General features: G+C 43.1%; 1 protein-coding gene across 2 annotated transcripts in view; it reads right to left on the bottom strand.

Annotated features, from left to right (window-relative positions):
• The window catches only part of PABPC1 (poly(A) binding protein cytoplasmic 1), a 541,973-nt gene extending 526,852 nt beyond the window's left edge, over positions 1-15,121 (bottom strand). Inside the window, exons 1-2 of one of the 2 annotated variants that reach the window (XM_085605165.1) lie at positions 14,473-15,121; positions 13,321-13,551 (exon numbers count right to left, since the gene is read on the bottom strand). In XM_085605165.1, coding sequence (XP_085461291.1) covers positions 13,321-13,513 — 193 coding nt within the window. In that variant the 5' untranslated portion in view covers positions 13,514-13,551; positions 14,473-15,121. Of the gene's footprint in view, positions 1-13,320; positions 13,552-14,259 lie in introns of both variants that reach the window. The other variant, XM_085605166.1, reaches the window with a different exon arrangement.
• Between the last annotated feature and the right edge of the window lie 478 nt (positions 15,122-15,599).

Genomic DNA, 15,599 nt, shown 5'->3' with positions numbered 1-15,599 from the left:
CTGGTAGTTTTGGAACCCAAATGGCATGCAGCATTTGTTGATTTGAGAGCCATACTGCCTGAAGAGAATACCTTCTTCGCAGATTGCTCCATGCGTTTGGACTCCCTATCTGCAGGTGTAGATGGGAATGACCCTGCAGACTGCTTCGATGAGCACGAAGTCTGGAAAACCAAACTTTCCAGTGATGGATGAGTGAATAGGAAAGCACGATCGCCCGGAGCCACTTTATACCTTCTCGCTACAGACCTGGAGACTACAGGAGCAGTGTTCGGTTTCTGCCACACATCAAGGATGGGCTCAGTGAAAGACTTGTTGAAAGAGCAAAGACTCCGAGATAGTAGAAGGGAATGAAGCACCTCTGTCAAAATATTAGATTTCAATTCTGCTGTGGGCAGAGGCAACTCCAGCATATCCACTGCCTTTCTGATCACAGAGTGGTAAGTCACCTGCTGCGTTGGGAGACCGTTAGAAGACTAGAGTTCACATTCAGGAGAAGTATCCAGGTCACTAGCTTCCTGAAACCTTCGAAACCCTGATCAGTGTCCACAATCTACCCTTCCTCAGTCTCCTCATGTTGTTCCTGGTACTCCTCCATTCCCATTAACCTCTGTGCTTCTCTTCGTCGGAGGCGCCAGACGTGGGGCCGGCGACTTCGGGATCGGTGTCGAAGGTAGGTCTGCTGAGACAGTAGTCGACACCAGCCGAGTCGGCACCAGTTCAGAACCAGACAGCGCGGGGGAAGATCCATCCAGTGGCACTCGCCACTCCAGAGATTGTACCGGCATCGAAAATCTCTGCGCTGGGCAAGACTAACTCCCTGGAGCCGTCGGCATAAAAAGCACGAGGGGTGCCTGAGGGAAATGAGGTGGCAAACCTCCCAGGGAGTATGCCAGCGGATGCACCTGTAAGGTTTGCTGCTCTGGCGAACAAGCCAAACATCGCATTCAGAAAATGCAACGGATCCGTACAGAGTCGAGAAGGCAGGATACCCCGGATCCGGTACTGCAGGCTCTGAAACCGCTCGAGGAGGCAGCACATTCGGCTCCAGTTTCGGCACCGGAGACCCTGGAGTCAGAGGTGGAGTGGTTGGCAACAGTGGAGGTGTTGCTTCTCTTGGCGCTGGTGGAGTCACCGCTCTCGGAGATGGGGCTGGAGTAAGCTTAAGAGAAGGAGAAACGTCATCCTGCCGATGATGCCGGGGACACAGACTTCATCTTTCGACGAACGACGCCGAGGCCCATGACTTGGATCGGGACCTCGACCTTCTTTAGACCCCTTTGTTTCTTGGCTTTGGCCATGAAAAATTTGGCCTCTCTCTTCTTCAGTGCCTTGGGGTTCATGTGCCTGCATGACAAACACTCCTGAAGTCGTGGCACGATGAGAGGCACCACAAAAAGTCTTCATGGGGTCAGTAATAGACATCTGACCCCCACATTCTCTGCATTGCTTGAATCCGGATTTCCTCTGAGTAGACAGTCGCTGCTACAAATATCCGGAGACCTGCAACAACGAAACTCCCAGAAAGGGTGAGCCCTGGGAAGCATCAACGGCACGGACAACAAGCATTTACAATGCAATGGTCTCGGCATTGGTAAAGTTAGAGCTATTGGCACTGCTCATGACAATGCCGTTTCTTTACATGTTTTAAAAACAAAAACAAACAAAAATAATGTCATGAGCAATGCCAATAGCTCTAACTTTACCAATGCCGAGACCATTGCATTGTAAATGCTTGTTTATTCAAGCATGCAAAGAAAACAACTGGCTTGGATGAAATATTCACGCATGGAACAGGGCAACATGAGGGTCCTACGTGTGATTATGTGAGATGCCTTCACAAGTAATGAAAAACACCAACAGTGAGGGCACATAGTAGGTTTCTTGCTGACAAAAGCGAAGACAAAAAAGTTAGATTGGAGCTTTCCGACTTAAAATATCTATTGAACTCAGCACAACTCAATTATTTTTTACAACTAAAACAACATTCGCTGTTTCTATAGATAATTAACTTAATGTCAAATTGTAGACTGCACGGCTCACTCAGTAAATTGTACAATCCAACATGGGTGTTGCGTTGAAGTCACTTGCCAATGGCACTTGACCAGCTGCGACGTGACAGCTCAATATTTCTTCTCTGTCTATTACCAAAGGTTCCGCCCATGTCGGATAAATCTGGTGCTCGCCAGGAAGAGGCCTGTGGCGTGATTACGCAATGTTTAGGGCAGGGTCCATAAATAAAAAAAGGGGAGTTAAAGCGCCATTGTAACTTAAATCTTCTGAAGGGGCACTGGCAGCCGCAAATATCAGGTTGTATGTAAATATTTCATAACATCACTCCCTTCAGTGACCGCTTACAGTATTACAGGCGTGAAGTGTATCCAAAGGCGAATAGGAAGACTTAACACATACACCACTAGCGGAATGGACTCACCCGACTACATGAACTCTCGCGATGACGATTTTACCTGAGGATGGTGACGCTACCCCTCCGCACAGGCAAAAACACCACTGGCTCGGACACCCGGATCGGCTTGAACTGGAACTTGCAGCCGAAGCACAGCGCCGAGTCGCTGAAGACGGACACAGAAACGATGGGCCTTTCGAAGATGTGGATGGGGTCCAGGTGCGAGACGATGCAGCCTCCGGGCTGGTAATCGTTGATGACGAAGGAGATCAGGTGAGGGAGCAACGCCGGGACACCACCGCCTTTCTCCGAGGCACAGCAGAAAATGCCTCGGAGAAACGCCACGTCCTTTTCGGATTTGGGGGCGTGTTTTGCTGTTGTCTCCTCCCTGAGACTTCTCGCAAAAAACACGCCCCCCGATCCGAAAAGGACGGGGCTTCAACGGAGTGACTGGACCTCTTCTCCAGTGGCTGGCCAGCATTTAAGAGGCCAGCCAATGGAGAACAGGAGAGAAGAGGGGCGGGTGCAAGCCCCTCTTCTCAAAGTCATTAAATCTCGGAGCGAGACTGCGCAAGCGCAGCCTTCGCAGCCGAGACCTAAAAAGGAACAGGCGTTAGCGCGCCGACTAGGTCTTATGGCTCCAATGAAGTCATGCGGAGTAGAGTGCGGAGCGGTTCCTTTGTGATGTCCTCGTCGACGTGGGAGAGCAGAGTAGAAAACCTTCTGTGGAATGCTGCACTTGGTGCAATTCAAAAGGTGAGGAATCCATAGGCAGATGTATCCATCAGAAACTAATATACATTACCTACTGGCAGTCCAGGACCTAGTTTCCATAGGAAAAGCAGGTCATGTGTGATGTAATATGTGAGGTCATAAGCAGTGCATTGCAGGGGCGCGAGTTACAGTTGGCGTAACTAACTATAACTGCTTAATTTCTCTGGTTTTGTACGACAAATGTCAGTCTAACATTTTTAATTCCCTTTCCTAACTACAACGGCCCTGAAATCTGTGTTGTTTTTCAGAGAATATATCAGCCGAAATCCAGCAACAGCTTTGAAAATAGATCTGGGTACAGACTCGACATTTTTAAGTGCATTTTATTGTATTCACAGCATGTCCACCAGATATTCATATTCACTAAAATAAAAAAATGGTTACACTGACGTTCTAGGTAGGTTCAGTTTTACACACAAAACCATAGAAATTCAGTAGTTAGAGTGGTCTTGGGTAGCTAGAACTCTTGCACCTACCATAAATGTTTTCCTCATCGATAGGTTTACAGAAATGTAATAGTTTTCTCTTATCCTTTCTTTTAACAGTTTTATATAGCACAAACTTGACCCGAATCGGGTATCAGAGCGCTTTACATAGCACCAATTGCATTACATGAGGACACATTAATTTGTTAGCCACAGGGAGATAAAGTGATTTGCCCAGAATCACCAGGATGTTCAGCGTCATTGCCGAGACTCGAATCCAGTTGCCCCGATTCAAGGTCGACCACCCTAGCCGTTAGGCCAACCCCTCTCCCATAATTACCTTAGGGCACGAGTTCTAGTTACTCGAGATAACCAACTATAACTTCTGAATTTCTATGGTTTTGTATATTTAAAAGAGAATCGCAGGAGATCTAACTTGTTTTGTTTCTGACTTTTTGGGGACCCCGCCACTAGGCCTAGGGGATTAAGGTATTCCTACCATGCTCCCTTGTATATTTGACATTTTCTCCGTACTTAGGCCAAGCCCCAACTCCCAAGATGGATGACACTACTTTCTGGTTGAAGTGGTGGCAGGTAATCAGATCCCACCATGAGATCTGTCGGATCTGCGGACCCTCCACATCCCAAGATACACTTTTTTTTCAGGTTGTTGTGCACGAAATTAATTTTCCGCCCAAAACATTTTTGGGTTTTCTGCGGCAGTTCTCTTCTAAACAATTGCATACAATCTTCAAGGAACGTTTCTGGGTAGATTAAAGTGTGGGTACCGTGGTAACGCCTTCAACCTGGACTATCCCTCTTTCCCAATTACAGAAACATCTTGAGACTAGCAGGCGTGCCTGTTGAAATATACGTTGCTTTTAAACACCTACAGCATGGAATTATTTTCAATTAAAGGCTTTAGAAATACTTTACCAGGAAAATCGAAATTCGTTCACTAGTGTATACATTAGGACAAAATACATACACATTTGCAGAATAACTGTCGCCCACGCTACTTTTAGTTCAGTAACAACGCAACTAAACTTTCTTTAGAGCGCCTAGATGTGGGTTATCCTATTTCTAGTAAATAGACGCCCTCTCCTCAAACAGGTATGCGCTGTTCAGCGGCCGCACCCAGCATGACCGAGCGCAAAACAGAAGCAGGAAAAAATACAAATAAATCGTAAATAAATACAAATAAAAACATCTAGTTTGCTCTATATTGAAGTTATTGGTTGCATTCTTTTTAACTGAACTTTTTTTTTTTAAATCACAGCTTGAAAACAACTAATGTAAAACCTCAACTCCAATAATTAGTACATATATTTATGACAAATGTCAGACAGCAGATTAATAGGACCGCAACTTTTACTGTGAAGACTACCAGTTTGACAGTCTGATCAAGTTCAATATCCAACAGAAAGCCCATTCCGCAATTAAGAACCAGAATTCCTAAAAGCAACTGTGTACAGACTGGGGTTACAATCAGATTTCTAAGACCATTATCTGAGCATTTGCATTCAAGCTATCACAAACATCTTGAAGTAAGCAATGTTCCAAGCCCACAAAAAGGAATTTTCCAAAAGGTTTATAAGACAGACTGAACCAGAACACAGATTTGGGTGCACTTTCTAGCAATAGAGCAATTTACATTATAGGAGTATTCTTCCACTGATAGTAATGTTCATGATACTTCTACAAGAAGGACGATGTTTGTAGTAGTAGAAGTTTATTGTATATAATAAAAATAATTACAATCAAAAGACCATAAAACAATAAAACCCAATAGAACAAAAAGGGTGAGATCTTGTGATCAGCACACATTAAAACAAGGAATTCGAATCAGACCCCACCGTTTTTTTAACATGGAATAGGTTAACTCAAGAAATGTGAAGGGTTTTGTTATAAAGACTTCTGTTTGAAAAGCAAAACCTAGTAAAAACATCTTTGACCATCCGCACATTCATTAGCAGCAATAAAACAGCCATGTAAATACTTCTTGCGAAGATATAATGAATAGTTTAGGACGAAGACAAATAATGTTCTCCAGTGATTTCTCCTAATAACCAGTATGCATTCCTGGGAGTTGACACCATTAAGTTGCTACAATCCTTCAAACCACAGGAGTTGAATGTACAAGACCTTAATTCTCGAATACTTGTTTTTTTTATATGCAGTTTTAAAGCGGAAGTTAAATAATCTTCACAGTCAGAGGTATAGGTGTCAAGTAGTTGAGTGTATTTTAAAGAGGCACACAGGTTGCAGGGATGGTTATTGTTCATCAAGGTGTTCCTTATAAGTTGTTTACGTGACTGCCTACTCAAAGATGGGAGGATGTGTTCTTTTATGAGGTTTGTGTAATTTCATGCATTGAATCCAAGTTAACTTGTTTTTCCTTCAGTTTTGCAAGGATTAAACCTTTAACGGAATTAATCAGAGCCCTTCGAAGGCACAAAAACATCACAGGTGTGCCATAAAGACAGCGACATTAGACTTCAAATCAGATCTTATTAAACAAGGTAGGGTTGCTGCCCGTAATTTTAACTAGGATCAGATACTCTGAATGTATATTTTATAGAAGTTGCTTACAGAGTTTGGTTTCAGCGCCGGTGATGGGTTCAAAAAAACAGGAATTATTTTGGCATGGAGGGCTGTGTGAAGAAATTATGGTTCTACCATCATAGTTGCTCAAAGCACTTAATGGATCTGGTTTGATTAACCGATAGAGCACTTTTATGTGCAGTATTTGCAATCATGGCCAGATAGGCTTATCAGGTCAATTTGTTTATCATTCAATGTCAACCCTAAGTTTTTTCACTTTTGTTCCAACAGCCATGATTTTTGTTTTAGCTGGGTTGCCTGTGAGCCCTTTGTCAAAGTTAAAGGATAAAAGTTTAGATAGTTGGTTTTGCAAGCGGACAGTGGTTGTAGAGAAAATTACAAGGACATCTACATAGGCTAATCCTGCAATAGGACATCTTGGAGCCAAGCCTTCAGGACCATGTAAGATAGAGTGATCTGTAATGTATAAAGAAAACTTGGGAGCCAGAACGTACCTTGTTTGACTCTGCATATTGTTGCTTGTAGTCCAATAGTGGTGTAACTAGATTTTGTAGCCAAACTGCTGCAACTTGACAACAGGTTTGTGTGTCTACCTTACAGAGGATATATTGTGTATGAACATTGGGGCGGGAGCCATATGCATCTGCTTCGACAGCACTAAAAAATTAGCAATCCAAGCATCCAGTAAACCTCCCAGGCATACAACAAACAGATCTAAATTATACATATTCAGCACACAGACGTTAGACACAGACTAGGTTTCCGTTATAACATTCATGTAGAGTCCGGTAAAGCATGTGACTGCATTAGATCAGTGCTGATTGCTAAACATAACGGACAGGTTTGTAGCAAACATTTGGTCTGTGGTATATTAACACAAAATTCCAAATGACAAAGCCCACAGTGTGAGATTTAAATTACCTGCAGTATATATAAACTTTGTATGATATTCTCCAATGTCAAGCTGGTAGCTTGATTTTTTTTAATTTTAGAAGGGATTCATTTGGTTGAAAGGATAAATTAACCACAATCTCAGATAAGAAGTGCTACAAAATCTCAAGAAGGATAAGAGTTATTCCTGCTAAAGAAGCATTTTGTTTTTCAATTAAAGTAAAAAAAAACTTGCTACATGGTTTCTAAACCCCAAACGGAAAAAACAGGATCGTTTCCAACTGGACAAATCAAAATCCCTTCATTTTTATTTTAAATCAAGTATTCAGTACACTTCCTTGCAACTGACTGTAATAATCGAATATAGATGTTCCTTTCCCGTTACCCCCCCCCCCCGATCTTTCAGTACTCCCTCCTGTTGATAGCTAATTGAAGGTTTGGAGTAAAAGTCCCCCGGATGTAGCCTGACCCACGCATTTTGTCCGTATGCCTCGCCTGTTGTTTTTTTGTTGTTATTTATGTTAAATGTATGTCTCCTGCTTCTCTCGAGCTAGCCTGAGCCATCTACGGGGCTGGGCCCCAGGTGTCGCCTGCTGCTTTAACTAATGTACGATCCTTTCTGAGTCTAGCGGCCGGCCCTGGTGGTTGTAGGCCCATGCTTGTAACTGCTTTATTGTTTTAATAAAATTTGGAAAAAAAAAAAAAAAAAAGTATTCAGTACACTCACATTGATGTGTGAAACACACAAGACGACCAAAGACTGCATTGACTGACTGCTTATGATTCACCATTGCAGAGTGAATTTATTGTAGTAACATGTCTGTAAAAAACATAGCTGTAAAATATTCATGGCGTTGTAGAAACATTAAAACTACCAGCGCAATAAGGGAAATTAAAACACCACAATTGAAAAGAGGTTACAAGCCCAGAAATAAAAGAAAGGCTGGAAACACCAGGTTAAGTCTATAATACTTCTAGTGTTAGACTTTAGTTGCATTTCTCACATCAGTATTTTGCTTTATTTAAAATTAAAACTAAAATTTCATGGGTATGGAGGACTTAGTTTTGAAAAGACTTCATCTGAATCCACTAACTAATCCTAAAAGTTCAAAATATGTTACCTCAACACTTAGGCTAGCTATCAAATCGCTTGGTGCTTCATATCCCCCTATATTCTTCAGCAGTTATCTTGAAAAAAATTGAAACTTTAAGACCCCTATATCACTAATGATGATGCTATTTATGATGATACACAAGTTCATAGGAAAATCTCATCCCACTAGACTTTTGGTCAAGATAAGGCACTAGCCAATGTTCAGTAGTGGATGATTCGCCATTACCCACAAAACCGAAAATGCTCTCTTCCATTCTTGTTTAGAATGGTCTATCATAGCAAATTCCATTATTCTGGCTTTACTTTGGACACAATTCTCGATCTGGTCACATGGCCTTAATAACATTGCCAACAAGCATTGAAAATGCAATAGGTCTCGCCTTTTATTAAGTTAAAGCCATTTGCTTTGCTATACAATACCATTAGCAAAGCAAATGGCTTTAACTTAATCAAAGGCGAGACCTATTGCATTTTCAATGCTTGCTGCAGGGCTTACTGCAATTGGTAGGTAGGATGCTGATAAGCATAGGTGCTGTTAGCTCAGTAACTTACCAGCTCATTCATTTAATGGCTTACTTTCTCTAGTTCAACTTGTGCATTCATTTTTTCACAGGTTAAATGGCTGTTTAGTTCGGATCCATGCTCACTGATTCACTCAGTTGTCTGGTTGTTGACTCACTGAAGTCATCAATTCACTCACTCATTAACTCACTCTCAGATTTGTATCCATTGATTCATGCAGTCGCCTTTTCCTAGATCCACTACAGCTCTCACTTATTTACTCTTGCGCAGCTTTTTTGTAAAAATAAATATGCAAAGGAGCTTGGTTGCTCTTGTAGTGGACAGTAAGGTATGCAAATCGGGTTAAAATTCACTTTCTGGACGTTCAATAATTCATGCGGCTGTTCTTTGACTCCCACAAGCCTATCATAAACTCGCTCCGCTATTAAGTCACTTAATCATTACTTCAAACACTCACTCGTTCGTTTTCTCACACAATATTAATGAAGGCCACCACGTGTTGTAACATCGAATAAGGATTAATCACACACACACACACAGCCGCATGCAAAACTTGCTTAGAAGATGTACTTCTTTTACCAACAGCGCATGTCAACTCAGAAGAGTAGAACACAGAGCCAAGGCAGCCTTAAATAGTGCCGGTCCCTGCAGTGCTGTGCACTGACAGTAAAGTTATGGCGAAAGACTAACATTGACAGGTTCGTCCTAATTAGTAATCGATCAATTAATCCATAAATAAGTGGTGCAGGGTTTTTTCTTTCTCGTGAGCCCTCACCGGGGCTGTCTAGTCTTGATGCCAACTCGTGCCCCCCCCCTCACTTGCTATTTATCTCTCTTGCACCTTCGTTTTCATCCGTTTTCTTCCTTCTTCACGGTTTCCTTTATTGTATGCCTCATCATGCCTTCCCCTTCTCACTCTAGCTGGGGGTCAAAGTCCGATCATGAAATATAAGACCCGTTCTTCAAAAGTAAGACTGAGTGCCCACCCATTTAACCACCGGCAGAAATTAATCACCGGGCGCCTTGCACTGCCGAACACTGGCAGTGAAGTTATATAAAAGGACTATTATTCAAAAATGCATCATTAGTCTTCTAAAGACTGCCAATCACTGGCACCACCTCCATGCAGACATGAAACTTTCTCGCCAAAGCGGACACGGAAAAGGAGGTGCTTCTATGCGCTGCCTGGAAGCACGAGGCGCTGGGTAAAGTTTAATAACTACCAAGCAATTACACTCCTGGATATTAAACCCTTCTAAGCAGGCATTTTATTAAATGCTAAATATCGATTATTATATAAGAGCCTCCTCAGCTAGCTTCGTGAGGAACTTTAACGTTGCCATCGGGGCACTAAAGATATCGACTCCGACGGCACTAGGGATGTTAGAATGTAAACGCACAATTTGCTTTAATTAAAAAAGCGTTGCAGACGGTTTATATTAGACAGAAGCGAACTCCAAACACGGAAGACAGTGAGGACCGTACACAGTGTGCGATGCATAAATGAACAAGCAATGCTCGCGGGAAGCCTCGCGCCAGCTTCCTCAGCACTGTCTGGGAAAGCGAAAGCACGCTGCCATGCAAGCGTAGAGACAAAAAAACGCGCGCGTGTACAAAGATGGCGTCGGGCTGTCCACATGCGCGTGCATTTATGTGTCCCTACGCGTGCATGTTTAGCTTTGCGGCAGCGAGAGCAGCCATGTTGGTCCATCTGGACACGCATTCATTCAGCTTTGGCTGAATCGATTACAAAAGGTCCTCTCCATGGCAGAGAGGAGCGCATGCGCTGCTTTCGGCAGGCGAGACCTAAAAATGCTAACCATCACCTCTGGGAACGGAGTAACAGAAGGGTTTAACTAGTGCAGCTACTGAAACTAGCCCTAAAGCATAATGAAGAGTTATATTACCGACCCAAAATGATGACCAATGGGGTCCCGACCCATACAATACAGACAGTTGTGGGGAACAAGAGTCATGCTCTGCTAAACATTAAGACATTTCCTTGCCAATTATAATTAAGGGTAACCAACCAGCATTGCTTTTAACTGCTAAAATGACAATATCATGGAGAATAGAGTGCCCTCTAGGCCAGCAGTTCTTAACTTATGGTCCAGGAACACCTGGAAGCCCATGACACTCAGGGGCCAGCGACTGCTGCGAAAATTAAATATCAATGTAATAAGGGGTATAGAACAGTAAAAAAGCAAAATGCAAAAAAAAAAAATAATAATTCTAAAATGTGTAAATTACAAAGAATTTGAAATTGGAGGCTAAAATTAAGATGGCATCTTCGGGTTGATTTGTGCTACCAGTGCAAGTGTATCAAACAATGTTATAAGTACGATAAGTGACAACTTGAATTTAAGAAATCTCCAAAATTCCCTTTAATGGTTTTATTTTGTTACATTTGTTTTTAAAGTAATTAAAATATTTATTAATTTCTAAATTTGACGAATGTTTGTTTCTGTTATCTTTTGCAGTTCAAATCATCAAAATTTCTCAAACCACAGTCCCCAGATTCAATAATGACTCAGTGGGGGGTCCAGATTTCAATAATGATTCGATGGGGGTACCGGGTAATGATTTAATTGGGGGGGGGGGGGGGGCGCAGAAGTCAACAGGTTAAGAACCACTTGTCTAGGCAACATTAAAAGGATTCTGAAATACAGGTATTAGCACCCACTTACTGTTCTTGGCACACAATCAAATGCTTTGAGAGGTTCAGACAAGTTACAATCTTGACAATAAAAAGCACTTGTACAGTGTTTGGGTTTATTATGCTAAAACATGCAGCCTAAGCACACTGGATCAAGAAACAAGGGAGGGAGCCAGCAGAAAAGGGAAATTATAGTTCATGCAGTTCAATGGAGCCACTCTAGAGGCAGTAAGAAACAGACGAGTATTAGAGATAAATACTCCACTGAGCTGAGACCAGACCAAGTCAGTGACTGAAAGAGCCTAGTGAAGAACGTCAATGATTACAATGGAGCAAACCCAAAGCAACATCTAGACCAAAAATAAACGCTGCGTAAATGAGTTCTCTCTGAAATCTATAAAATAATACTTTCATTCTGGAGCAATTCTGGGGACATAATTCCGAGTGGTCCAAAGAGGGTGTGAGATGTCATACCAAATAATTCACATTATGCCCGAGCCAAGTAAAGTCTGCCCTTGCTGTACATGTTTTCTCGCTTTACTTCCACCGCTTCAGTTCCGAAAAGGGTCATATTTAAAGGCCGCAGTGATTAGCGTAAATTAAATGTTATTAGTTCCGACGTTAACGATTGAATACCACTGTAAACGGAATGCCTTCCTGGCTGGTCTAATAATCTTGAAGGGACATGTTTTAAATCGAAGATGCACTACTTCAAGGAGCCTGGATTATAGAACCATCTTTTCGAGATGGCTGTGCAATGTTGGTCGGTGCTGTTACAATGTTATGGACATTAGCGTTTAAAATGTCTCTCACTATGATTACATTTTATAGCACTTTCATTCTCTCCACTCTTTCGGTAATGTCAAATGTGCCGACATTTAAATGACAATGAATTCAGCTTCTGTACAGGTGAGATAAACACTTAATTTCCATATTAATGAACTCATAAGTGTCCAAGTTTTTCGACCCCATGGACCGTAAAAACACGTGGTGTGTGCTATTTATCTTATCCAGTAAACTCATTTGGTATGACACCTCACACCCTCTTTGGACCACTCGTAATTATGTCCCCAGGGCATAATGTGAATTCAAATTCAGAAAGAAAACTTAAAAGTTTGGCAAAATCGTTTAACGGTATGCATACATTTACTGTGCCAGAAATGCAATCCCAACAGGACATAAGACCCGGACGTAAATCACATGTAACTGCAATACTCAATTCAAACGGCTAGTCATGAAGGCACACAATTGCTGCTTTGACTCGTTGTGCCCACATATCTAACCAGTGAAATAAATGTTATAAAAGCACATGGGAAAATACAATACTGGCAAACAAATATGCATGTTATTCGTGTATGTATTGGAGCATCTGTGGACAATCAAAACACGTTCGTGTGTTTTCTAAACGTCCTAGACATTTCTTAAAATAAAAACACAAGTCAGACCCTGCCTCTGGAACGTTCAAAGTCAGACACAGCAAAAGAATCCACTTAGATAATTTTTGGGATTTCAACATTGAAATTACGCCCATTTCTCTGCTCTACGGCTCAAGCAAAAACAAAAAAAAAGGCGCATACCTTACTAAACACGATTCTGCTATTTAATAATGCAACAATAGTCATCTATACTACCCGTTCTACGCCAACATGGCAGAATATATCAGTCACACTATAGGAGACTCGCTACAGTGGCAAAACTGTCAAACACCGTGGGTTCTCCGAGCAGCAACTGCCCATTAATCAATTTACTTCTGTAACACGCGACTTCTGGGCACAAGGAAAACAGCAGAGGCAACGAGTGGATCAGCCCAATGACCAACCAAGACATATATAAAAGTATCCCACCTTCTGCAAAAACGCGAGCCCCTCCCACTTGCAGTAAACGCGTGAATCGTACATGGGTTTTCAAACAGTGCATCAGCACAGGTACAAGACATTTGTGATACAATACAGAGTCGTGTGGCACTTACCGTCGGCCGGCTGCTGAAAGTTGACATAAGCATAGCCCAGAGAGCGGCGAGTGATCATGTCCCTGCAGACTCGAATAGAGAGGATGGGCCCAGCCGGACTGAACTTCTCATAAAGCATGGCCTCCGTTACGTCTTGGTGCAGGTCCCCCACGTAGAGCGAGGCCATCGGGTAACTAGGGGCGCTCGGATTCATCCTGCACAGGGAGGGCAGCACCAGACGCTCAACCTTCTCTGCAGAAGAAAAAGAAACAGTCACCCAAACAGAAGTATCGCAGGCAAAGAATATTATCCGTACAAGCTAGGAAAAAGTTTTCGTCCCACAAAAAAAAGGGGGGGGGGGGGTCTGACAGCCCTACATGCGTTTGGAGCGGGTAGTTTTTAACACCAGGGATAATAGTATCTTTAATATGTAGGCTGATGCTCACAGGCACAACACCAATCACTACAAGAACAGTACAAGGCAGTTCTTATATGTGCAATCCTCTCAGCAACAGGCTGAAATGCACAGGCTAAACAAACGCACACACATCTTGTTGGCGGATGGGGTGTGTGCACACAGGGATAACAAGCAGGGGAAAGATGTCCTTGACGTGGAACACCATCCACGGTGCAGCATGAATCTCCATATCGTACAGACTTTACGATTATTCACTCCCCATTCGTAGGATTAGAGCAATCAAGTACTGCAGCAGTACCGTGGCCAGTATACCATGCACCCTAGTGTAAGGGAGGACATGCCACAATCCCAACCCCCCTTCCCCCGATTGATCTTTCAATTATAAGATACATCAATAAGCAAGGTTCAATGTGCCCCGGTGTTGCTGCACCAATTGAACCTACGCGACTGTATTCCAGATCGGATCAGTATCCATATGCAGAACACAACCTACGCCACCGTTTTGCAGATCGGTTCAGTATCCATATGCAGAACACACCCACCTATCGAGTACAGGCGGATAGGTGTGTGGCCCAACACTGGACCACAGGCTACTTAGCCAGCACCGCTTCGTCCATGGATCTCACAAGTACGGCAGCCCTGGGAAAACAGGCAGCAAAAGGGCCGGCCTAGGGCCACTCTGGCTCCTCATGGCCGGAGAGCGTTCAGAGGACAGGGCCGCGTGTCGGACATTGCGACGGTCATGCAAACGTTACCGGTTCCGCAGGATCACGCGCGGCTGCGTCGGTTGATGTTGAAATTCAAACGCGACGAATTCGTCCGTGGGCTGCTGCCAAACTCCTGCGTTCGCTACTGGGGTCCTGGAGGCTCGGATTCTCCGCTTCACCGGCTGTTGGTTTAATTCTCTTTCAGTTTTTTGATATTCGATTTTTTGGGTCAGGAAAAGAAATTAAAGACTTTTTATTAAAGTTTTAGATTTTGTGCTTTTTTTTTGTTTTTTTATTTTTTAATAATAAGAAATGTGTGCCGAGGCCAGGAGCACACACTCACACACACAGCACTAACAGCCGGGGTATAGGGAAGAGGGCCGGCCCGCGCACACGCACTATTTATACGTACGTCTGTGCCTGACGTCAACACGCCTACTTAGACACCGGAAGTTGATTCTTTGCGGGTGCTGAAACTCTCATTGCAGACTCGGCAAAAAGTACTTCGTGGGAGAATTCGAATACAGTACAGGAACGCATGGCTTTTGTGTGCCGCGTTTAAACCGTGAACAGTGGAAGAGAATGGACTCGCAAATTATTCTCGCCATTGCCGCTATGTGCGGACATCTTCAAACGACACTCCCCGAGCACGTTGCTTGCTATCGTTGGCTCCGTCCATTTGCAGCCATCTTGGAACGACTTTTCTCTGACTCCAAGCTCCTCCATTACGAGTGGCAGCCATATTTGAACAGAACTGCCACATTGGACGTATTTGCTTTAAAGACACATTTGTGTTCGACAACGATTATGCAGTTAAAACACAGCGAAGAGAAGGTCGTTCACCACACACATGAGTTAACATCTTAAACGTAGAGATAGGTAAAAATCCAGTGTGAACAAAAATTGAACCCATCTTTCACTTCATGGTGGCCAGTTAACGTGATGAGACCATTAAAGCAGAAGTGTTTACATTTCACTCAACAAACATGGACGAACACTAGAACGATGAACACCTACACCCTCCCTTGTACTTCATTGGCTGCGAATGTAGCACACAATCCGGATGGGCATTAACCCTGTGCACTGCAATATTCATGTAACGTTTTGTGGCAAACACTGCTAAACTAGACAGTAGTGACGTTGTTTAATATTTTACACCAACGTTGTATTCCTGT

The sequence above is a fragment of the Triturus cristatus genome, chromosome 5_1, assembly GCF_964204655.1.
Source record: "Triturus cristatus chromosome 5_1, aTriCri1.1, whole genome shotgun sequence".
Lineage (NCBI taxonomy): Eukaryota > Metazoa > Chordata > Amphibia > Caudata > Salamandridae > Triturus > Triturus cristatus.
This window is presented reverse-complemented; position numbering and strand designations above follow the sequence as displayed.